At 59.3% G+C, this 23956-nt stretch overlaps 2 protein-coding genes across 32 annotated transcripts in view; both read right to left on the bottom strand.

Moving 5' to 3' along the window:
• The window catches only part of Nrxn2 (neurexin 2), a 102082-nt gene extending 96635 nt beyond the window's left edge, over window positions 1-5447 (bottom strand). For all 26 annotated transcript variants that reach the window (XM_047516380.1, XM_047516396.1, XM_047516392.1 and 23 more), the window contains exon 1: window positions 5254-5447. The gene's annotated coding sequence lies outside the window, so the exon portion shown is untranslated. The remainder of the gene's footprint in view (window positions 1-5253) is intronic.
• A 3496-nt stretch (window positions 5448-8943) lies between these two features.
• Window positions 8944-23940, bottom strand: Rasgrp2 (RAS guanyl releasing protein 2). 6 transcript variants are annotated; one of them, XM_047517254.1, is made up of 17 exons: window positions 23794-23940; window positions 20735-20877; window positions 19985-20087; window positions 19408-19470; window positions 18930-19061; window positions 17997-18147; window positions 17700-17873; window positions 17498-17614; window positions 16323-16604; window positions 15465-15542; window positions 14892-15014; window positions 14472-14587; window positions 11203-11344; window positions 10940-10976; window positions 10390-10566; window positions 9285-9347; window positions 8944-9134 (listed from the first exon to the last, which is right to left on the bottom strand). In XM_047517254.1, exons 2-16 carry the CDS (start codon window positions 20805-20807, stop codon window positions 9289-9291), a joined length of 1827 nt encoding a protein of 608 aa, XP_047373210.1. In that variant the 5' UTR covers window positions 20808-20877; window positions 23794-23940; the 3' UTR covers window positions 8944-9134; window positions 9285-9288. The 6 variants fall into 6 exon arrangements, with proteins under 6 accessions (XP_047373210.1, XP_047373209.1, XP_047373208.1 ...); XM_047517253.1 differs by lacking the exon at window positions 23794-23940 and adding an exon at window positions 22825-23029; XM_047517252.1 differs by lacking the exon at window positions 23794-23940 and adding an exon at window positions 22629-22744.
• Between the last annotated feature and the right edge of the window lie 16 nt (window positions 23941-23956).

Genomic DNA, 23956 nt, shown 5'->3' with positions numbered 1-23956 from the left:
CCAGGTCACTGCTCCTCAGGGGACCGACCTCTCCCACAGAGCCCGGGATTCTGCACCCAGAAAGCACCCAGCACCCCTACCTACACATACACTCCACAGCCTTGGGCCGAAGGTGATGCCACAGGTGGGCTGGGCCAGGTGACCGGCTGCCCTCAGGGCTTCTGTGGACCTCCTCTCACTGGCAGTGTCCCGGCAGCTCTTCCCAGGTCCTCCCGAACCACAAGGCCTTGTCCTCAGTGCCACTGTGACTGGGCAGCAACTCTGGGGCTCCCCAGGCTGGACCCCCACTAGCACTGTCCTATTTGCCCCCGGGTTTTAAGAGGCAGTTCTGTCACCTTGTCTTACGAAGCCGCGGAGCTCGGAAGGGGGAATTCACTAGCACAGTAGATAAAGGGTCGCTGGCTCCTAGGCCATGACTGTTCCTCCACTCCGCACCATCCACAGCTGCAGAGCAGTGTCTGAGGCTCAGAGCCCGCGTGCTCCCAGTCTGGCCCCCACAGAGGCACCCCAGATTCCGAGCCCACCCAGAACTAAAGACAGAGACCTCGAGCCACTGGGTTCACCCCTCTCATTTTTTTCCTGCGGTAGAAACTGAATCCCAGAGAGGAACAGAAACTGACCAGGCGTCACACAGAAGAGCAAGACCCAAGGTCACTAGCCTTGCCTTCTGGAAGCTCCCCCTGTACCAGCTGATCAGACCTTGGCCGTCCAGCCTGACCAGTGAGCAAATGAAAGCGACTTCCCGAGTGAGCTAGTCCAAGCCCACTCCGGCAGAGCCCCGAGCGTGGGCCCTCTCCCAGCATCCATTCAGCCCCCTCTGGCCTGGTGCACACCACACACACACGCGCGCACGCACACACACCTCCACCATGGGAATGCCAGCCTCCCTCTGGCTCTCCTCGCCTCACGCCAACATCCTCTCATGCCAGCTGGGAGTGAGACAGCAGGGGCCTCCCCCAGGCGCCAGGAGGAAGAGCTGGTTTACACACATTCTGGTGGCCCCAGAAGGCAGCCCGTGGACAGGTGGGAGCAGTGCGTGCTATGCGGGGAGGAGATTTTGGCTCAAGCTGAAGAGAAACTTGCTGGCAATCCAAAGTTGGGAGCATGTCGGAGCAGCCTGTCTTGGGGGCTGTGAGATGACTACTGCTCAGGATGCTCCAGGGGCTCCTGAGTCACAGGGGCAGGGGCCTCAGACCCCTTCAACCCCAAGGTCCCTAGGTCAGCATGTTGTAGAAGATGCCCTCCAGCTCCTGCAACACCCGCAGGACCGGAGAGCGTTCCTACTGCGCTTCCTGCTCCTTCCTTCCAGTTCTGATGACCTCGCAGAGACGAGGGAAGGAGACCTGGGCCTATCCACACCCAGCCCCAGCCTCAGCAGGGACAGAAACAAGATCGTACACTAATCAGAGGCACTGGCTCTGGAGCTGGCTGCCAATGCCAACTCTACCCCTGTCTAGCTGTGTGATCTTTGGCAAGTTACTTAGCCTCTCTGTACTTCTGTTTCTTTCCATGTAAAACAGGGGTGGGAATAGTGTTGGCAGAATTCAAATTAATATGTGTAAAGCACTCAGTACAACACCTAGCAGAGACTGAAGCGTGAGGGGTGTGTTACACTAACAATCACTTCTAAAACGCTCCATCTCAGCCTTTCACACTTTACAAAACTACAGGCGTCTATCGTTTCCTTTGATTCTCACCAGGACCCTATGAGGGGTGTAAGCTAGGCAGGTGTTATCACTTCTCCCTTTTACAGCAGAGAAAACTGACAGGGCAGAAGGGGCCCACGATGTCACACAGCTCATAAGTGGCCAAGCTGGAGCTCAGGTCTGGGTCTAGCCAAGCCCTGGGCTCCCGGCTCTTCTCCACTCTGCCGGGCAGATAGAGGTTGTTAGACCACGGGAGGTAACGCCAGCGGGGCTGAGAGGGTGCGGGTGTGTGTGCGGGTCCCCTGGGCAGGCTTCTGGGTGCTTGGGGGAAGCAGAAAGGACCTGGGGACAGGGTGCCGGCTCACGGTGCCACGAGGAGGCTCTGTCAAGCGAGGGGGGTTGAAGAAGGGGGCGGGCTGGGGCCGGAGGTGCCGAGGATGACTCGGCGGAGCGGGGGCTGGAGCCCTGGGGTAAGCAGTGCATGGGACGGGCACATGGAGTGTCCCCGTGCCAGGCACAGCTGGGGCATGCTAACCTGGATGGGGGCACCCCAGCAATGCAAAGGGGGCAGATGCTTCCAGGGGTGGCCTTGTGAATAAGCCTGAGGTACCCGGGGACGTACCATGGCAGGGTGTGTGTGTAGGAGAAGTTATGAGAGCAAAGATAAAATAGCCACCACCCATCGGGGGCCCTCTATGTGCCTGACAAACACATCAGATGAAAGGAAGTTCACAGAGCTAGGCATACAGTAGGTGCACATTAAATGCCATTGTTATTGCCTTCTTAACCATCTCATCTAGTCCTGCTAACATCCCTGTGATGTAGGTATGAGAGCACCCATTTAACAGATGAGGAAGCTGAGGCTCACCCAGGGCAGAGTGGAGTCCATGCAGCCTCATCCTCGCTGCCTCCCCCAAGTTAAAGGGTGGTGGCAGCGGAAGGACAACTTTGAAAATGACAGTAATGCCGTGTATGCTGGATTCTTTGTTGAATGAGTCTCGGGGAGCCCACAGACCTGTCAGCATGGAAGGAGCAAGATGGGAGAGCCACAGGGACAGATGGAGCTGGGGGTGGGTGGGGTGTGAGGATACACATGGGGGCATCCCTGCGGGGGCTGGCAGGGCGCTTCCAATGAACGCACAGTGTGTCTCTGGCAGGGGCAGGGGCCCTGTGTGTGAAGACCCGTGTTGGGGGTGATGCATCCGGGTTCTAAGGGAGGCCAGGTGGGCTGAGTGTGGCTAGACCCAGAGGGACTGCATGATCAAGAGGGGCGGGAGGGCCTGGGGCTTGGGGCTTTCTGGGGGGTGCAAAGATAAGAGAGAGGGTGGCAGAATGAACTGGGGAGGCGAGCCAAGGCTGAAGGGTGCGAGAGGCAGCACAGCAGCCATGTGGAGTCCCAGCTCCTCGGGAGGCCGAGGCAGGAGGATGGCATGAGCCCAGGACTTCAAGAACTGCCCGAGCGACACAGAGAGACCCCATCTCAAAATAATAGCCCGGTGTGTGTGTACGCCGGTGTGCGCACGCACACGCATGTGCACTCACACAAAGGCTTGAGGCCAAGCGCTTCAGGCCCGACAAGCACGTGGCGCAGGATGGTTGTCCGGAAGGCGTGTGTGCATGGGGGCACCCAGAGGGCAGGTGTGCTCCAGGGAGGAAGGCCTGGGTGGCAGGGCAGGGGTACTTGAGGTGTCTGTGGGCACGGGGAGGGGAACCGTCGCATGGAGGCCTGTGCACGTCTGAGCGCGAGGGCTGGCAGTGGTGTTGGGGGACCCAGGGGCAGTGTGTGTCGAGTCGTGTACGTGAAAGCAGGATTCCCCGGGGAGGCCTCTCTGGGCGGGAGTGTGGGTGGTGTGCTCCGGGAGGTGTGCTGTGTACGCAGGTGTGTGCGCCTGTGTGGGCGTGTGTCTGGGTGGGTGTCACCGAGCATGTGTATTTGTGTCAGGGTGTCTGTGTCACTGGCAAGGGTGGGCAGGAGAGAGCAACTGGACCTGGGTGGAGACTAAGTCTGGAAGGGACGAGAGACCCCCAACAGTCCCTCCGGAAACCTAGCCCCCTCCTCTCAGAAGCCTGTTGTCTGTGTGTACTCAGCAGGCAGAGCCGCCAGGACAGGCCCCGGCTCCTGGAGAGAAGTCCCCAGCAGCCACTGCCCGCCAGTCAGTCCCGCCCACCCGTGCAGCTGAGGACAGGATGGGTCTGAGAACACCTCCCCTAACAGGGATGAAGGGCCTTCCAGCCAGCCTTCTCCCCTGCCCCCAGGAAGATCCCGCCCAGCTTGGATGCCAGCATCCCTGAGCCGCTAAAGCACCCACAAAATAAAGGCTCCACGGTTAAGGGACCAGCTGACCGCCCTCCTCCCTTCCTTCCTGCTCCCTTTTCTCTTCCTCCCTCTCCGACAGAAGACAGAGAATGTAAAACCTTTAAGTCCACCCTCCCCCAGGAAGGAACACCCAGACTGGGAAGGTGGACCAGAGGAACAGGAATGAACAGAAGGTCCTCGCCCACCCCACCCACCCAGCACCCAGAAGACCAAGGTGTACAGAGCCCCCCAAGCAGAGGCCCAGGACCCACCCCTAAGATTTATTTCATCACTCCAGGCCGGGTCTGCCTCCACTCCACCTCCAGGCTGCCCCTCCCAGCCCTTGCTGGTTCAGTGAGGCACCAGATCCCTCTCCCAGGACTCAAGGGGGTGAGAGTAAAGGAGACGCCCACCCAAAGCCAATTTTGCTTCCAACAGCCCATCAAGGTTCAAGAGCTCACACTCCAGCCCAAAGAACCCAGGGCAGACTGCTCCTTCAGCTGGGGAGAAGGCTGGGACATGAAAAATGGTCCCCTCCTCTTCAGGGATTGGGGAGCCAGCCTAGGGCCCTGCAGCCGATCCTCTCCCCCTGCAGCACTCTGACCAGAACCTGTCGCCTCCCCCAGCGCATTCCCACCCCAGCAGAGCCCCCTCCTACTGGTTTCCCAGTCTCGCTGCTCATCACCCTGGCCTTCCCCCGCAAGCTTCTGCTCCTCTCTCTCAGGCCCCCCACCTTGCCCAGTCTCCCCCGGCGCAGACCCCTCCCTCCCTGAGCACCGTGGCACCTTCCCCTCTGCTCCCCCCATAACCTCCTCTCCCCTTGGCTCCCACCCCCAGTAGAGCAAGTCCTCTGGCCTGCTCCTCTCCTCTCCACTCCTCTCCTCTCCAGCCCCTCTCCTCCTCCCACGAAGCCCAGTCCCGCTGGTTTCTGCCCTGCGGACCCTCCGGAGCACAACAGCTCCCAGCCCCTCTGGCCCAGCACTGCTTCCAGTTCCTGGGGACCCTCTTCAGAGCCCCTCTCACAACCCTCTAGATGCCCCTCCTTCTCTCCCCAACCCTTCCCCCAACGACCCTCCCTCTAACCCCCTCCATTCGCCCCAGCTCAGGGCCAATGCCCCCTTCCACAGGGAGCTTCCGACCGCCAAGCCCCCCAGCAGCTTCGCCTCCTAGCTGTCACCCAGCCAGACCTCTCAGCTCGGCGCCCCCGCCCCCAATCCATCCTTCCTGCCTCCCCCGCCCCCTCCGATCGCTCCCCTCCCCCGATCGGCTCCCGCCCCCCGCCCGTCTCCGCCGCAGCCCCCCCTCCCGTACCTAGTTCTGGGGGCGCCAGGAGCTGGAGAGTAGGGATCAGAGCCCCGGGGTCGCCCCGTCTCCGGCGGGTGGCAGAGCCGGGACCAGCGGTTTTGGCCGCCTCGCGCCTCTCTGGTTCCCAGTCGCGTCCCCGCCCGCCCCGCCGCGGTGCCGCTCCGAGGAGGATGCTCCGCGAGTCAGGGCGGCTGCTCCCGCCGCCGCATCCCTGCAACACCGACTGACGGCAGCATCAGCACCAGTGCCCGCCCCCAGGGCGCGCGCATTGGACCACGCTGCGCCAACGGACGAGCGGCGCAGCCAATGCGAAGGCGCAGGAGCCGCCAGTCCCGCGGCTCCACAGGCCCACCTCCCTCCCCCGCGCCGGACCCAGGCGTCCCGGCCCCAGGGCATCAGAGCGCTTCCCGGCCTCTCGAGGTCTTTAGCCCAGCCGCCCGGGTCCCCAACCCAGCCCATTCCCAACCCAGCCTCAGTGTCTTTTTCCGGAAACCAGGTGCCTTAGCTCCTCGCCCTTGGGTCGAGCCTTCAGGTCCTGCACCTTCCACACCCCACTGGCGAGTCCTGTGTGGCAGCGACCAGGAATGGGACAAGCCAAAGGAGAGGCGTGGACCCGGACTTGGGGCACCGAGGGAGCAGGACTGATGCGGGGCCTGAGCCGCAGCGCCCTCTGCTGGCTGCTCCCGGGGGTGGGCCTGGGCTGCGAGGAGCCTAGGGAAGGGGACCCCGGGCCGCTGAGGGCTTTTTCCAGTCGGCAGACCTCCCACTGCGGGGCGCCGGGGCTGGGCAGCGGGTCCTCCTATCTGGGAGCCTCCAGAACCGAGGAGGGAGGGTCTTAGGTGGGATAAGGTGGAAGACGGTGCGGGGAGGGAAAGGCAGAGATGGGGGTGGGGTAAACCTAGGGGCTTGGGGTTTCCCAGCCCAGTCTCATGGGAATCCCAGAGTTTGGAGCCAGACTTCCAGTTCTGCCTAGTAAATTTGGGGGTGGGATGGCGGGTACTCATGCCTGCTCACTGTGGGAAACTGGCAACAGCCCCCTCTCTGTTCTGTCCCCCGACCATGAGTTTCAGGTGGGTACTGGAGTGCACAGCAGCTCCAACACCTTGCATGCATCTGAGGGTGGGGAGGGGACATCCCTTTACTCACTCAGCCAAGAAAAGGTGCACCTAGCACCTAGTGTGTGTACCACTAAGTAAGCTGAACCACTGCCTTCTGAATGAGGCTGTGTGTGTGTGTGTGTGTGTGTACACTAGAGCATTTTGCCAGCTCACTCCAGGACCCTGTTTCCTGTTGCAGGGTCTGTGATCTGCACAGCTGGTGGTAGTTGGCATTTTGTAGCCAGAGGCAGTGTACAAGAAGACACATTAAACCACTAATGCATGCATATGCACACACAGCCAAACACACTTATCTGTGCAAACAGGCAATCCAGAGAGACACCAGGAACACCTGCAAAAATGCCCCATCATGGTAAGACAGCCTCAGGAAGCACATACTTGCTCAAGAACACACACACTATGTACACAGGTACCTTTACGCTCAAGGGCAAATACATGCCAAGGGAAATAGGTACAAACAGGAGACCTGCCCACAGGGTCACCCTGCCCATCTAAGCACTTCACAGAGAGCAATCAATTACTGAAGAGATTAATGTGGACACTCCCCCAGAGGGGCCTGTGGGAGGGTAGAAGGGGGATCCAGGCTACAGGGGGTGTTTGCTAAGGGTTGGGAGGGAACCAGGTCCCAGACCTCAGACCAGCTCTGACCTTGGAGAGACCCTCAAGCCATCCTCACCAAAGCCACTGGAGGAGCCAGAGAATGGGAACTGCTGAGTCAGGGCCTGTGAATGTGAGATCACCTCTCTGACCCCACGGCCCAGTGCCCCTTCACCCCGCAACCGCACGCACCTCTTCCTACAGCCTCCTCACTGGCATACATGTCCACCCAGGGACCAGAGCAGAGAGGGACAGCGAGGTGCGGTGACTCGTGACGACAACTCTCAGACCCTTCTAATGAGTCTGGGCGGGGAGGGAGGTCAGGGTGAGCACTGGTTTCCTGGCCACACAAGACTTTGCCCATCAAGGGCAGAAAGGTCACTCAGTGGCTGCTGTACCTGTCTGCCCCGCCCGCTACGGGGATGTCTCACAGAAAGGTCCCGGAGTCAGATGCCTAATGCAGTTGGGACCCCAGCACTTCAAGACACACACCCCAAACACACAGGCGCCCTCTCACTGTGATGTGAGAACACACACCCTTCTCCCTTGCACACAGGTCAGTGGGGACATGGGGAGGGGACATGCAGCAAATAGAGTGCATGTCCCTGCACACACGTACAGACGCACACCGCAAACATGAAGCTCAGACATCCGATTCTGACACATGCGACCATGAAAAGGCGGCACACGTCACATCCCGGGCGGGGCAGACCTGAGCACACGACTCACGCACACACACTAGGAAGAGGCCGGGCTGGGGCCGGGGTGGGAAGGGGAGCGACCAGGCTGCAGGAATGGAGGCAGCGCGGAGCGGCGGGCGGTGCAGGAGCTAGCTGCTCTTCACAACACAATCGCCGTCTGTTGTTATAGCAACTCAACCCCCAAATCGTGAAACGGATATTACAGCCTGAGAGGGGGAAGGGCGGGAGGGGGCTGAGGACAGAAGCTGGGCCGAGCAGGGGACCCAGTGAGGAACAGGGCTGAAGCTGAGATGTGACAGGGAGAGAGAAGGGGTGACCCGAAATAAGGCAAAGGCCAGGAGGAGTGAATTAGGAAAAACCGAGATGGACATGGGGTAAGGGCCCGGGGGAGGGCATTCACAGGGGAGCTGCTGCGCATGGAGGATCTGGGGTGCCGTCTGTCTCCACCTCAGGATGAGCCCACAGCTGAAGGGCACCCCCCAGTTTGGGGGGACTGGGGCGGGAGCTCCCAGACTCCGCTGTCCAGAGTCTCCTAAACCCAGGGGCAGCCTGGCCTGGCTCCAGAATCTTTAGGAAACACCCGAGCAGCCCTCTTCACCCAGGTCAGCCTTAAAAGTGGCCTTGGCCTTCTCCAGGTAGTTGTGACTCACAGAACCTCCGAGCTGCAGGCTCAGGAGGGAAGGAGGAGCTGGGTTGGGAGAGGCCTCCGGAGGCTGAGTAGAGGATCAATACGCATTTCCTCTGGAAGTCACTGTCCTTCCGGCTGGCAGCAGCGCCAGGCCAGGAGGCTGCCTGATGGGGAGTGTCCCCCGCCCAGAGGCACACAAGCCCAGTCGGGGCCTGTGGCTGTCTGTGCCCCTCTGCCCACAGCAGCCAAGCTGCCCTCTCCCTCCCAGGATTCCCGAAGTGAGCACCCTGTTGCTAGAGGTATTCAAGCAGTGACTGAAAGGTCACCTGTCAAGCAAGGTAATTCTGATTATAGGCGGAAGCCTCTGGCTATATGTGACCACTGGGCCCAGCAATTCTGGAGTGCACAGACATACTAGTTTCAAGGTTTCAATCCCAAGATCCTGGATTCTCAGATTCTAGACCCTCCCCGAGATTCTTCTGTTCCAAGGTGTTCTGGTTCTAAGATCCTATTCCCCTGATCCCAGCCACAGGAGATACAAGATTTCCCAAGTCTCTCTGGCCACAAGTTCTAGGTCCCAAGATTGTCCCTATAAGTACAGCCCCCCAGGATTCTAGGCTCGGATGGTCCAGGTTAATTACATGGGCCTTTTTATTCCATCTGGAAAATACAAATATTCACAAGAGTCTGTACAACCTTAGGGACGCTGTCCCCGGCCCTGCCATCAGCACATGCCACCCTCACACCCAACCCCAGCCCCAGACTCCTGCCCCGGAACCCCAGGCTCCCTGCTCTGGTCCAAATCTTTCCTCCGAGGCAGGAATGAGTCCTTGATACAGTCAGCTGGAAAGAGAAAAACGGATTGTGAGGGAAACAACCCGGCCCACAAGCAGGCCCCAAGGCCACCATTTTGAAGGAGCACCCTTTCCCGGGTGCCCCTCGCCCTGCCTCCTGCCCTCAGAGGGAGCTCCAGACCACCCTGGGCGGACTCACCTCTTCACAAGTGGATGTCGAACACTCCGTCCTCCACCGCCTGCACCTCCTCCTCGCGGATCTCTGCAGGGGGCAGGGTTTTCCTAGAACCCACTCCTGGTCTCCATCCTGGGTGCAACCCTCCCTGTCTCACGGAAACAGCCCCCCACCCTGGAAGCAGATCCATCCACCGAATGACCCAATTATCAAGGTTTTTTCCCTAAGTTTTAGTTTTGCCACGGCTTCCTTCACAGCCTCAGATCAGTCCGAGCAGTGAGCCTGAAGGTCAATTGTGTGTGTATTTCACATTTCAGACCCCAGCACTTCTGGAAGGCTCAGTGCAGATGGTCTTATCTTTTCTATTTTGGAGGACGAATACCCTGTGTCTGCCTCTGTTTCTGAGGACTTAGGCCACCGAAAATGGCTGTGGTCAACTGCCTCAGGCTCCAGTTTAACATAGCTGTTCAGACTGTTCTCAGCCAGGTAATTATTTGGTGAATCGTCATTCATCAAACTGATCTAAAACCCTGGAGACCCTCAGAAAGCAGCCAGGAGGTTATCAGGGTCAGGAACTTTTCTCAGAACAGTCAAAAAAGGAAATGCGGAGCCGAGCATGGTGGCACATGACTGTAATCCCAGCAGCTCGGGAGGCTGAGACAGGAGGATCTGGAGTTCAAAGCCAGCCTCAAAAAAAGTGAGGCACTAAGCAACTCAGTGAGACCCTGTCTCTAAATAAAAAACAAAAAAGGGCTGGGGATGCGTCTCAGTGGTTGAGTGCCCCTGAGTTCAATCCCCAGGACCAAAAAAAAAAAAAAAAAAAAAAGGAAATGTGGGGAAATGCTTCATGCGATTCTTCCAATCCTTTCTCAATCCTAACAAAATAAGAGGATAGAAACCTCTTTCACTTTTACACTGCTTTACAAATTGGAGTCTCTCTCCTCCCCAGCTTTGGAAGTTCAAGAGCTCCGTGGCTACCTTCCTGGCACCCTTACCAATCCTTCTTTATAAATCCTACCAAAATAAAAGAGTTGCAAACTCTGTACTGGGTTCCTTCCTGGATAAATGAACAGGCTGTGCGGTGGGCCTGCCTGCCTCCTCTACAGGCAGCGTACTGAGAGACTCTTACCTGGGGGCCGGGAGCCCCTTCTGCCAGGGCGAGGCAGGGAGAAGCTGAAGGCCCGGTGGTGGGTGTGCGTGGGGGAAGGGGAGGGTGCGGAGCCCTCCAGGGTCACACTCTGGGCCCTGCGCCGGCACTCCACCGACAGGCGGTCCTTGCACTGCTTGTGGCAGTTCACCCCACAGGCTGAAGGACGGAAGAAGAGCCCAGCCAGGGCCATTGGTGGAAGAACCCTCCATCCCATCCCGCAGCCCTGAACTTCTCCCCAGGTTCCTTCGCTCTGGAGCAGCCGCCTCACCAAAATAAGAGTCCCCTTCCAAGGTGTTCCTTTCATTCTAATTGCCAGCCTATCCCCTCTCAAAGTTCTTTGCTTCTAGGCAGCCGCCCCACCAAAGTACCATTCTCTTCAAGGCTGACCCTTCACCTCGATCAGCATACCTTCCTGGTTCCAAAGCACCTCACTTCTTGGCAGTTGTTTCACCAAACTAAAACTTCTGACCCAGAAACTAACTCTCCCAGAAACCTCGGCCCGGCAGCCCTGCAGTTCATCCCATCTTACCTCGACATTTGAGGCCCTGCTTGTAGATGCCCAGGATCTGCAACAGAGCAGGGGGTCGTGCTGGGGAGTAGGGATTTAGAGGTGATGTCTCGCTCTTGCTTCCCGAGGGCAGGGCCTGGAGCCTTAGAACCCGCCTCGGGACCGGGCCAGAACCAGCAGAGGAGAGGCAGGTGGATTTGAGGTTCGCAGGGGCGGGGAGGCTCCGGCAGGGGCGGGGCCGGCGGGAGGGGCGGGGCGTGGGCGGAGCCGGGCTGGGGGCTCACCAGGGCTTTGCAGTGGCGGCAGGCGACCGGGCGCAGGGAGTTGCTTTCCTGGAAGTTGTGTACGAAGCCCATGCGGCCTCCGAGCACCGAGCTGGAGCGCAGGAAGTAGGAGACCATCTCCTCCCGGCTGATGCAGCCATCCCTGGTGGCGAGCGGCGCCTGAGCTCGGGCTCCTGGGGGCCGCCCGCCCCCTGCTCGCCCGCCCCGCCCCTGGGGAGCTCAAATTTGAACCTTGGTCCAGGGAAGAGAAATAAGCGAGACTAGGAGCCACACAGACGTGGCGGCTGCCACAAGCTGGTCCAGTGGTCTCCGGCAAGTGGCTCTCCGTGGGTTCCCTCCTCCCTGCCCCGCACGCTTCGCGGGGAGCCCTCCCCACGGGATCTCGGCCCGCGGCTCCCAAAGCGCGCTCGGCGCAACACCTGTCAGAGCGGAGCCCCAGCCCCAGGAGTTCTCCGATGCCTGCGTTCTGGGGCCCGGCGGGACTGCAGGGCTGCACCCCGCTCGCCGAAGGACACCTGTGCTCCAGGGTTCCCTCCTACCAGGGTTTAGGCACAGCCCCCTTTCTTACTTATTTTAGGGGAAGAAGGAGCCCTCAGTTCAAATTCCAGCTCTGCTCCTGACCATGTGACCTGGTGCTGGTGAATGTCCCTGCGCCTCCGTTTCCTCATCTACACAGGGACATCGTAATACTTCCTACGCCTGGGAGGATTTTGGTGAGAATTAAATGAGATCATGCACACAAGTGGCCATGTGGGCAGTAGGTCCTCAGCCGCCAGGAGTTATTTCCAGCAAGGTGGGCCCTTGTTTGAAACTTCCACCCACCGTGTGGGGGGTGGTCCATACTGTGACCCAGGTGGTCCTTCAAATCCATGGAGCACTGGGACAACTGTCCATTTAGAAAAATACACAGTACATGTAAACCTCATCCTGGGTGTGGGACTTACTCTCTCACTAATTCCAATGAATGAAGAACATGGACAAAAATAAAAGTATACAAGTATCTGAAGAGATGTAAGAGAATCATGTTGTCATCTCGAGCAACTGAGGACCTTTCTACACACAACACAAATCCAAGAAGTCATAAAGGAAAAGACTGACATATTGGACACACAAACATTTTTTAAATTTTATATGGAAAAAACAACATAAAGGACACACAGGGAGAAAATATTCAACACATTCGACAGCAAAGGGTTAATATCCATTAACAGAGAGTCTAAAAACCAAGGAGAAAAAGACCAACAAACCCAGCCAGAAACTGGTCAAAGAATATATGAACAGGCAGTTAACAAAAGAAATATAAGTGGCCAATAAACATATGAATAAATAAGCTATCCCCAATCATATTAAGGAATGCAAATTTAACCAAGATACCATTTGCCAATGAGATGGGTAAGGCTGTCAAGCTTTGTAATTATAGTGTGCATTCTTGGCAAGTAAGTCAGGACTCAGGCTGCGGAGGGGGTGCAGACTGCTACAACCTTGTCCGAGGTCAGTCTGGCAGTCTCTCTCCTAATTTAGAATGTGCATATCTTTTGATCCAATTAACCCCACTTCTAGGAATTTCTCCTACAGAAATACTGGCCTGAGTGCATGGGCACAAAGAGGGTCACAGCAGTGTGGCATATAATTATAGAAAAACACTGGAACAGGCCACACTCTGCAGCTGTTCTGAAGCATGAGGTAGTTCTACATGAATCCACCTGAAAGATGTTTGTGATGCAGTGGGAAAAGACCCAAAGGAAAAAGCAAGGTGTGGGGTTCCTTGGAGACCATGATTTAAAAAAAAGAAAAAGAAAACCCCACTGTTACAGATACCTAGATGCTATTAAAAATATATCAAAAAATTTAAATGCATAGATGATTTTGCAAGAAAGGAATGGAAAACCCTCAGGTTCCAGAAACAAAGAGCTTCAAGATGAAGCAGTGAGTTGGGGTTGGTCCTGGGAGGGGGCGCTGGTCTTTCTTTTCTTTTTGGTGCTGGGAATGGAACGCAGGGCCTTGTACGTGCTAAGCACATACCCCACCTCTGAGCTGCAATCCCGGCCTGCAAGGTTTCCCTCTGTGTGAACTGGCTGCTGGGGCTCCATACCCAGGGAAGGCTGGGCATTAGGCCTGAGAAGCCCCGGAGGTAGAGTTAAGGCTGAGCTGTGCTTGAAGCTGGGGCCTCCAGGGTCTTAAAGGACCCCAACCTCACTGCTTCTGGCTCAACTTTGGAACAAGAAACAAAGCAACCACAACAAAATCACTGGCAGAACTGGATTTATGCTATCATCCTGTTTGTCCATGAAACACACACCAGACAAACAAAATCTACATCCATTTTAACCTGCATAGAAAAAAGACTGGAAGGACAGGTATATTGCCCAACCATTAACATTAGTCACTTCTACCTGTGGGAAGGAGGAGGGGACTTTCACTTCTTACCACTTCTTGTTTTTTTTTTTTTTTTTTAAATCACAGATTTTTTAAATGTGGGATTTATGGAACAACAGACTGTTGGGTGCAGTGATATATGCCTCTACTCCCAGCGACTCTGGAGGCTGAGGCAGGAGGATCACAAGTTGGAGGCCAGCCTCAGCAACTTAGCCAGGCCCTATTTCAAATCTCAAAATTATAAAATTAAAAGGGTTGGGGATGTATCTCAGTGGTAGAGCACATTGGGTTCAATCCCCAGTACCAAACCAAAATTCAAAACAAAAGAACAACAGACTTTTGAAATACAGGTCACATTTAAAAATAAACGATGGACCTAGGATGGACTGTATATTTTCACTGGGGTTTTGACTGCTCAGCAAAAATGGGGCATAAACATGGTTGCAGAGGGCATGTTTAACCTACTTCAGAGAACCAGATGTTTTTCCAAATTGTCAGCATATGAATTGTGGATAAGCAAGTGGGTGCTGCTAATTACAGGCCTTTCTTATCTATTCATTAAAACCGGCTACCCAGGCGCTTGACTCGCGCACACTTTTTGCCAGCTGTGAGCTCCGCAAATAAAACAGCGCTCATGTAGCAACGGTCCCCAAAACTCAGTCTTTCAAGATTCAGGTGGCGCCCCCTCTGTCTGAATTAGTGAGGCAGCAGTGCCCCTCTAGGCTGGCGGCCTCCTCCGCCCAAGAAAAATCCAGCAGTCCCTCCCGGCCTTGGCGGCTTCCCCCGCCAAGGTCGTGTGATCAGTGGCCTCCTCCAGCACATGCGGAAACTGAAGCCCTAGGGGAAGCGAGCCGGGCTGCCTGCCCTCTCCCCCAGCCCCCGGCCCTCCTCACTGGTTCTGGTCCAGGTCCCCAAAGGCGCTGAGATAAGGGAAGTTGCCACGGATGATCTGAAACTCCTCTTGTGAGATGTGGCCGTCCCCATCGACGTCAAAGTTCCGGAACACAGACTGGGGTACACAGAGGGACATGAAGGGGCAGGAGAGGGGAAAATAAAAGGAACGTCAGGGCCCATCCTTCCCACAGACCTATGTTAGGAAGGGCATCGGAGACGGCTCCCTGCCACCTTACCCGCATCAGCTCCGCCCGCCAGCCTGCTCTGCCTTGGGCTTCCTGGGGATGGAGCGCTGGCCCTTGGACGGGCACTAGTGGTGGCTCCCAGGGCAGCTCTGGCAAAGCCACGCCTCACTAACTGCCACATCCACCATCGGACTTGCCCACCCACTGCTGCAGCTTGGGCTCCGCGACTCTCACCTCCACCATCTTCTCTATGTGCTCCGCCACGAGGGCCTGGTCCAGCTTGGGCTTGGCGGCCGAAGTCCACTCCTCTAGCACTGGGGGCCGGGGAGGGGGGGTGCAGCTGGTGGGGCTGGTTGGCTGTGGGAATGGACAGGGCGGTGCTAGGGCCCAGGGGAACAGAGGGGCCCTGAGAGGAGAAGGGAGCCTGCCCAAGGCCACTGTCCACCCTCAGAACTCCTCTGCCCAGCAAGCAGGTTGGTGGGGTAGCTGCAGAGAGCTCCTCTTGCTGGGCATGGTGGCACACGCCTATAATCCCAGAGGCGAGGGAGGCCGAGGCAGGAGGATCACAAGTTCAAAGCCAGCCTCAGCAACTATGTAAGCCCCTAAGCAACTTGGTGAGACTCTGCCTCCAAATAAAATATAAAAAGGGCTGGGGATGTGGCTCAGTGGTTAAGCACCCCTACGTTCAAGCCCCAGTAATTTTTTTTAAAAAGTATTAAAAAAAAAAAAAAAAAAAAAGACTCATCCTCACACCCGGGATTCTCAGGTGGGGTAGAGAAGTGGGGAAGCAGGCAGCCCCTCCCTCACCGAGGACTTGGAGCGCGGCTCCCGCTGCAGAGACAGCTGGTACAGCTCATCCTCCGTCTGATACTGATCCAGAGACACCTGGGGTACACAGATCTGGTCACGCCCTCTGTCCCCTACAGTTCTCAGGAGCTCCAGTCTAGGGTCACAGGGCCACCTAGAGGCTATGGCTTGGCCCAGCTCCCAGTTAGACTCTGGACAAAGCCGGGCGTAGAACACAGCCCAGCCACGCCCACGCCAGCCTGCACAAAGACCAGAACACAGCTTGGCCTGACCTGGAACCCAATGCGCTGCTAAGACTTAGTCAAGAGGCCAATTCAGAACACAGCCTGAGCTCTGTCCCTCATCCAGAACCCAGCTCAGATTCCAACCCTGATCCCCACCCAGTCTCGAAGCTAAGAATTCACTCCAAACCTTCACACTTGAGCCTTGGCCCAGTGTCCAGTACTACGTCCAGCTCTAGACTAGACCCCGACTCCCACTTCACTCTCCAGACCCAGTGCCTCCAGACCCAGTGCAAGGCTAGGGTCAGAACTTCACTCAGAGGCCAGGACTATATTAGAAACTACATCAACTGGCAGAATCCAGAGCTTGACCCCAGACTTTGAACATAATCCACCTCCATAAACTGGACCCAGATGCAGGACCCAGGTCCAGCCTCAAACCAGCCCACGGTCCTCCTGCCTGCCTCAACCCGAGACCTCAGGTCCCGGGCCTGACCAGTCTGCAGCCCGTCTCCGTTCAGCCCAAGCTCTAGAACCCAGGCCCCATCGCAGTTCCTTGAGCGGGTCCCAGAACCCAAGGTCAAGCCCACTGCCAGGACCAGGTGCCATTGTCAGGCCCAGGAGCCCAGCCCCTCACCGTGAGCAAGCTCAGCAAGTCGGGGTTGGCTTGCACGGGCGGCCGCAGGCTGGTCACCATGGCCAGCTCCTCCAGGATGCTGAACAGCTGCTTCATCTTGGCCCCATTGAGCCGGGTCCGAGCAGAGTCCAGCCAGTCAGGTAGTGCCAGCTGCAGGGCCACTAGGTCCTTGAGATGTACCCCCAGGATGGGGAAGCGGAAGCCCACGCAGGCTGCCAGCTGGCGCCGGTAGTTACCATAGTTGCCTGTAGCTGTCACTAGTTCCGTCAGACCTTCCCAGAGCTGGGGAGCAAAGGGCAGAGGATCGCACCCCCCCCCCCCGCACTGAACATCCTCCCCACCTCCCCTGGAGAGGTGGGAAAGGACGAGGAGAAAAGGTCAAATCCCCCTTACTGGCCCCCCACAGGGCTCCCTCGATCTCTTAGTTCACACCTCATGAGTTCAAAGCAACACCCGCTGCCAAATACCACACCTGTACACCAGCCCTGCTCACAGGGCACCCTCGACATGGAACAGAAAGAGAAACGGAGGCTCAGCGAGGCGAGGCAGCACAGGCCACCCAGGAGGACGCCCCGGGCTGTGCAGAGGGTAACACAGAGAACTGCACACCCCGTACGTCCAAGGACCAAACAGGCACATAAGCTGGGGTGGACTTACAATAGCAAATGGTCTGAAAATGAAAATGAGGACCGATTGCTCCGCATGACAGGATGAGAAGACTCTCCCAATCCGGCGGAAAGAAGGGAGCAAGACACCAGATAGCACGGGACACGACTCCGCTCAGAGGAGGTTAAAAATGGGCACCCCAAATCCCCATTAGATGTAAAACCACAAAGAAAGTCGTAACGCTGGCTACCTCTGGTGGCGAGGGAATTAAGGTGCTGGGGTCTCTACCCCTAAGCTCTATTTCGTGACCTGGATGGTGGCTGCCCAGTGTCTTCCTCATAATTTTTCTTTGAACCGTTCACATGGTCTATCTGCTTCTCTATGTCTATAATACCCGATATGGTACAAAGGAGAAAGCACAACCTTTGGGGTCAGGCCAACCTGAGTCCCCCTGTCACCGGCATTATGCAACTCCTCCAAGACTCAGTTTCCTCCGCTGTCAAATGAGGACAGCGGCGCTTAGACCCACCACTGGGAAGCACAGCACAGGCCCTCCCCGGCCCAGGCACCTTGATGGTCTCAGGGCTGACATGACTGTGGGTCTCCTTGAGGCGGGAGATGGAACTGTGGCTCAGGCCCCCGACCACCGCCATCAGAGTGTTGAAGTTCTGCAGCTGCAGCAGCTTCTGAGGGACAACAGAGAGGGAGGCAGTGAGTCAGGAGGCGAGGCAGCCTTGGTGGAGAGGAGGCGGGATAGGGAGAGGAGGGCACCTCAGCCACGTGGACGAAGTGCGTGATGACCAGCGCCCGCTGAGGAGCGGTGGGCTTGCTGAGGATCATGAGCTGCACCCACTGGGAGACGCTGTTGAAGAGGGAGATGAACCGCTCCAGGACAGGGTTGTCCACGGTGCAGCCGTGAGTCACGAAACTGTGATAGTCCTGGAACTGGGGGCGGGAGGGGCAGCTCAGCACGGTGCTGGCCCCTCGGCCTCCCTGTGACCCAGCCCACCCCTCCCGGAGCCCCTTCCCAGCCCGCACTTCAGCCCAACCACAGCCCTGGGTCCACACCAGGATCTTGCAGAAGGAGCGATACTCCAAGTAGGTGAGGTGTTCTGCCAGCTCCATGGGCTCCAGGTGGTCGAACAACAGGGACATCTTGCGCTTTTTCTGTCCCACGGGGTTCCGCTGGGTCACCTGCCGCTTCCACTTGTAGGTGGGGCTGAGGGGGCAGGGGAAGTGAGCCCTGTGCTGGGGACACCCCCTCCTCCTCTGGCCCCACACTCACGCAGACATGCCGCTCGGGCTGACTGGGGACCTGTGCAGTGGGAGCCACTGTCCTAGGCACTAATGGCCCCAGTCCTGGCAGTTCTTCCATCTCCCCCTCGTCACGCGTTCCACACACACTTATGGACAACGTACTCTGTGCCAGGCGCTGCACTAGGCGCTGGGGTACAGAGGTGAGCAAGACACGGTTCCTGCCCCCGAGGAGCTCACAGTCCACTGAGGGAGACAGACACAGAAACACACGATCACTGGACAGCGCGACACATGTACCGAGGCCTTTGCACAGGCGTCTGTCCAAAGTGCCATGGGAAAACAGAGGGAGCAACGAGGTCTGCCCTGGAAGAGCCCAAGCCCTCAGAGCTGCGGACTCCACATTGCAGCCGAGTCTTGGTGGCCCGGGGAAGGAGACAGGGCAATGACAGCAGTGGAGCACCACGGTGGGAAGGATGCAGGCGATGCTGAGTGAACCCCGTGCAGCCAAGGCGTGAGGTGCATGGGATGGGCGATGGGCCGTGGGAGATGAGGCAGGAACACCAAGCCGGCCTGAGACCACAAAGGGCCTCCGTGGCCAGACAGGCATTTCAAAGGCGACAGGGAGCCATGGAGGTTTTTAAGCAAGAGAGTGACATGACCCCCACTCATTCAATTCAACAGACATTTATTATTAAGCGCAGATGGTGTAGGATGTTGAGTCCCCCCTGAGGTCCCCCCACGCACACGCTCTCGATGTCGATGAGGCTGCTATGCCTCCGGTTTCCTTCTTGGTCTAGCAGCGCCTTCAGTTCCTTGATCTGCTCCGCCAGCTCTGGGTTCAAGTCAAACTCTGCTGGGAATGCTGAGATCCAGTACCTGGTTAGAGGGACGGAATCACAAGAATCACACAAGGCCGGGCGCCCCCTGTCCCCACGTGGGCAGCCAAAGTCACCGTCGGAACTGCAGTCCTTCAAAGAGGGGGAAAGAGCCTCAAAACTGGGTTCCCTATCTCCCAGCTCTTTCCTTCCCCAAGGCTAAAGAGCCTCCTGAGACATCCACCCACACCGAGGGAATAAGAAAAGAAAGGGCTAGTGGAGGAAGGGGTCCTGCAGCAGCAAAGCCCACCTGGACATGACCCGAGGGCACTAGGTCCACTCTGGCCAGTCCCAAGACAGAGAGGAAGGAGCCAGAGGAGGGGTCAGGAGCCAGGAGGAAGACTCACCTGACCAGATGGCATGTTTTCACCTGCAGTGAATTGGAGTTGTCCTTCCGGGACTGTTGGTAGGTAAAGGGGAGTTAAGGAACACAGGCGCAGGAGCCTGACATTAAGGAGGGAGGCAGGGGCGGGCGAACCAGCGCAGGCTAGGGGCGGGGCCTGGGCTCTGCAGCGTGGGATGGGATGCCCCCTCACCCCCCCCTCCCCAGGGCAGAGCCTGGGTTCGGGAAGATGCTGAGGGTGAGGTATGAGCTCGGGAAGGGGGCGCAGGTGGGGGTGGAAAGGCAGTTTATCCGCGAGGCTGAGTGGGGCCTGGGCTCTGAGAGGCAAGAGACCGTCCAGGCGGGGAGCAGAAGCCAATCCTAGGCTCTAGGGAGAGTGAGGGCAAGACCTAGGTCAGCAAGTCAAGATGGGAGGGCAGGGGCAGAGCTTAGGCCCTAGAGCGAGAAGGGGCCAAGCCTGGATTCTGGGACGTAGGAGGGGCCTGCACTCTCGGCCTGAGGCGCATTCCCAGCCAAGTTGCGCAGTGGGGTTCGATCAGGGACTCCAACAGCGGGGGCCTGGGCGAGCCCGCGAAGGATATATGTGGAGCAGTTTTGCGGCCAGCTGAGAGGAGGGGATGTACCAGGGGTGCATCATGAGGAACATGCGCACCAGCTGCGGGTCCCGCACCTTCCCGGAGTCATCTAAGTCGGAAGGATCAAAGAGAAGCGGGCTGACCCTTGGTCCTCAAGCTCTGATCCTGAAGCCCTAGCCCGCAGCCCTCTGGTATCAGACCCTCGGGCTGCACTCTTAACACAGCCGGCCTCCTGCTTTCCCAGGTCTCGGAAACCAGGAGGCAAATTAAAAAGAAAAGGGGTGAAGAAGGTACGAAAGGGCCCGAGGAGCTAGAGGGAGCGTCCCAGACAGTCCATCGTCCGGAGGGGAACCAGCTGGGGCGGAAGGAGCCTGGGTTCCCCGGGGTCAAGAATCCAGAGGTCATTTCCTGAGCGCTGGGGGAAGGGGCACCCCTTCAGATAAGCCGCCCCCACCCGTCTGCCGGAAACAGCTTCCAGGCCACAGATAGCGAGTTCCTCCGGATCCCGCGGAGAGACAGATAATGCCCCCGCATGTGTCAAAGTCTGGGACCCCGGCCCTCCCTTCGCCCCCTTCGGAAGACTGAAAAAGGGAAGCATTCATCTGGTTGAAGCGTGGGCACCTCTCTGCCCTGTGATGATGAGAGGCTTAAGGAGGCTGCAGGATGGGAGGGAAGGGTGGGTCCTGGCCAAGGGTCTGCCCTGGGAAGCAGAAACCCGGGCTCAGGCTCCGGACGGTGCCTTCCCGCGCCACTCACCAAAGGCTTCGATGCAGCCGCGGAGCAGCTCCTCCACCGTGCAGCCCTTGTCGAGGTCCAGGGTGCCCGCCATGGCCGCCGGGGCCGGTGCGCTGGGCCGTAGCCACGCTCCGGAGGCTTCCCCAAGGGGCTCGCACCCGACCCTGTCCCGGGAGAGGCAAAGCGGGAGTCTGCGGAGGCGCGGACCCGGGGAGCGGCCCGGGGGCAGGAACGGGGCGGGGCGGGCACGCCCCCTGCCGGGCAGGGGCGGAGTTGTCCTCCGCGGCCACCCCCGGGGCTAAACGGTCCGGGCCCGGATGGTGCAACCCTCTAGTTGGGAAATGGACCCGCGGAGAGGCTTCCGGCCAACCCTCCGAGTTGCTGGAGGACCGAAGGGCTCCACGAGGATGAGGCCCATCCCGGACTCCAGGGGTTGGTTGGCTGGTGTCCCAGCCCCCCCAGGCCCTCTCCTCGCGCCTGCTCCCCAGAAGCACCTGCAGCACCCCGCAGCTCGGCTCTGCGCCCCTCCCGCTTCCCTCCCTGCACAGCCTCCCTTCCCCCGCAGGGTTATTTTGGGAACCCAGAGCCTGAGGGGACCTCGGAGGAATTTCTCCCTGGGATGGGAGGGTGCAGAGGGAACCCAGGCGTCCTGCCCGCATCGCCCCTCCTCGGCGGGGCTGTGGCGTCCCCCTGGGGCCTGTCCTCGGGGCGGCGGGCTGTAGTGCAGAGGAACATTCCTGGTGTGGGGCGGGGGCGCTGCGGCCCGGCGGCGTCAGCGGGAAGCCGGAGCCTGGGAACCACGCGCTCCCAAGTCAACTCCATGAAGGCCCCAGGGGTCCCGGCTCAGCCCTTCCACAGGGCCATCTTCCTTCTCAGCCGGGGACCTCATTCTGCACAGGCGAATCGTGAGCGCATAGAGAGTAGGGTGCCCAGAAGGGGGCGCTAGCGCCATGGGGTGGCCATTGCGGTCATGATAACACCAGCAACTTGGTCACTGGCAGGGGCTATACGCACCCATGCAGGGACAGACTCTCGTTCAATACCCAAGTTGTATTCCGGAGGCCAGGGACTTACGTTAGGTGCAGGAAGCCCCCTCTCCCACCCACCAAGGCCACAAAGCACTTGCCTCCTACCCTCTGTCTCACACAATGGCACCCACGCCCTGCGCACACCTGCACTGGGAACCCCCGGGAACACAGATTCCCAGCTCGTCCACCCTTCAACTCAAATCCGAGGACGAAGCCGCCTCCCAGACCTGCTGTTCACTTGAGCCAAGCCAACCTCTAGTTTCGCGGTCACAGTGGCGCTGACATCCCCACACGTGTGCACACACGCCGAACTGTATGTCTCCACGCATGTACTCTCCCCACACATGCACATGCACACACCCCCAGGGCGCGCACACGCCCATTCTGCCGCCCCTCCCCCTTCATCTGTGGTTCAGGGCGAGCCCTGCAGCCCCAGCGCCCTGACTCTCGGGACCCTTGCAGAGCTTTGCCCCAAGGAAAGGTACCCCGCCCCTTCACATACTCCCCCATTCTGGGACTAAGGGGGCTCCTCTACGGAGTTCTCGGGCGGACTTTTCCTTTCAGTCACCAGAGCTGCCCCGCCTGGCTCTGCTGCTTCCATGCTGTGACCTTGAAAATCACTTGGCCTCTCAGCCTCAATTTTCCAATCTGTTAAATGGGGACTGGCAGGGAAAGGTCAGGCTGAGAGATGTAGCAGGGAAGAACTGGGTGCGCTGTGATGTCCCCCCTCCCGCAGGTAGTCCAGAGCGATGCAGCTCTCTCCCACCCCGGACGGGGACCGCAGATTCCCCACCCATCCGCCACCCCAACCTGGCCGCGTCGCCCCGAGGGACCCTAGGGGCCGCGCCCTCCTCTGCTCAGCGCCCCGCCCGCGCTCGCTCACTCACTCTTGGGACCCGCCGCAAGGAGCCCGCACAGGGTCCGGCCGGCCACCTCCGTGCGCTCCCACCCGCCGACCTCGCTGCGGCTGCGGCTCCAACCCGCTCTCCGCGCCGCGGCCCAGCTCCCCGCCGCCCCGCCCCCGCGCCGCAGCCGCCCCCTCCCCTCCCGCCCCGCCCCCCGCCCCTGCGCCAGGCTCCGCACCGCCGGCTGCGCCTCCTCGGCCGGGGCTCCCCCTCGCCCCGCACGCGGCGGTCCCTGCGGCAGCTTAACCCCTCCGCTGCCGCACCGCCCGGGAGGCCGGCGCCGCGGGCTGAGGCTGTGCCCCGCGCCGCGCCGCGGGTGGGCGAGCGGAGGGACGCGGGGGGACTGATCTACAAGCCCCCGCCCCCACCCCGGACGCCCCGGTGCCCTCCGCCCGCCTGGGTATCGGACGGAGGAAACCGGGAGGGGCAGGAAGCGGACTGCGGTGGGGAAGGGGCGCCCCGCCCAGCCCCCGGCCCGGGTTCCTGTTTTCGAGACTAACGGTTCCCACGGGGCTAGCGCGGCCCCGGGCCGGGCGTCTTCCAGCGGGCGGCGGGGGCGCTAGCCTGGTGGAGGTCGGGGGCTTGGGGCAGTGGGTCCTGTGAGTCGGAAGGGGCCAGGACGAGATGAGAACACTGGGGCGAGGGACACCCGACATGCGGCCCCGGGGGTCTGGGGATGGGCGAGGGGCTTCTCTGGTTCACGCCGGAAGGCGTGGCTCCCCACAGGCCGGGCGCAAGGGGCAGCTGCCGGCGGTGGTGGCTTCTCCGTAGCTTGGGGCCTGGAGGCCTGGGCCCGGCAGAAGCAACCTGGGAGGGGCGGCCACAGGCAGTTGGGGTCCCCACAAGCCGGGCCAAGGGAACCCGTAACAGTTTCCGGCCGTTTCTGTCAAACACACTCGCTGTGAAACCACGGGCCCCACACGGGCCCCAAACCTCGCTTCTGCGGCGTGCCCCTCCCTGCCTCAGGCCGGGGGCAGGACCTCCTCCCACACCCCGGCCTCGGTAATGTGAAAGGCACAAATAGGCTCCGCCTGGCCCCCACTTTCCCCATAATGAGGGGGACGACAAAGGCCTCGCCTAAACGGTCTGTGCACGCCCCCTGCCCTGACGCTTCCCCCCACACCACGACTCTACCAAGCAAAGCCACCTGCTAAGAGACCCTAAAACGCCGCAGTGGGGCGGGGTTAGGGGCGGGGCCAAGAAGGCGCCTAGGACCCGTAGGCCCCGCCCCCTCCTAGGGTCCTTCCGCCACGGTGTGGATCCCCTGTAGCCGGGGAGGCTTCATCCCGAGACCCGGCTCCCAGTTCCAG

Source organism: Sciurus carolinensis, chromosome 11, assembly GCF_902686445.1.
Source record: "Sciurus carolinensis chromosome 11, mSciCar1.2, whole genome shotgun sequence".
Lineage (NCBI taxonomy): Eukaryota > Metazoa > Chordata > Mammalia > Rodentia > Sciuridae > Sciurus > Sciurus carolinensis.
The sequence above is the reverse complement of the archived record's forward strand: the minus strand, read 5'-3'. Positions and strand labels throughout refer to the sequence as shown.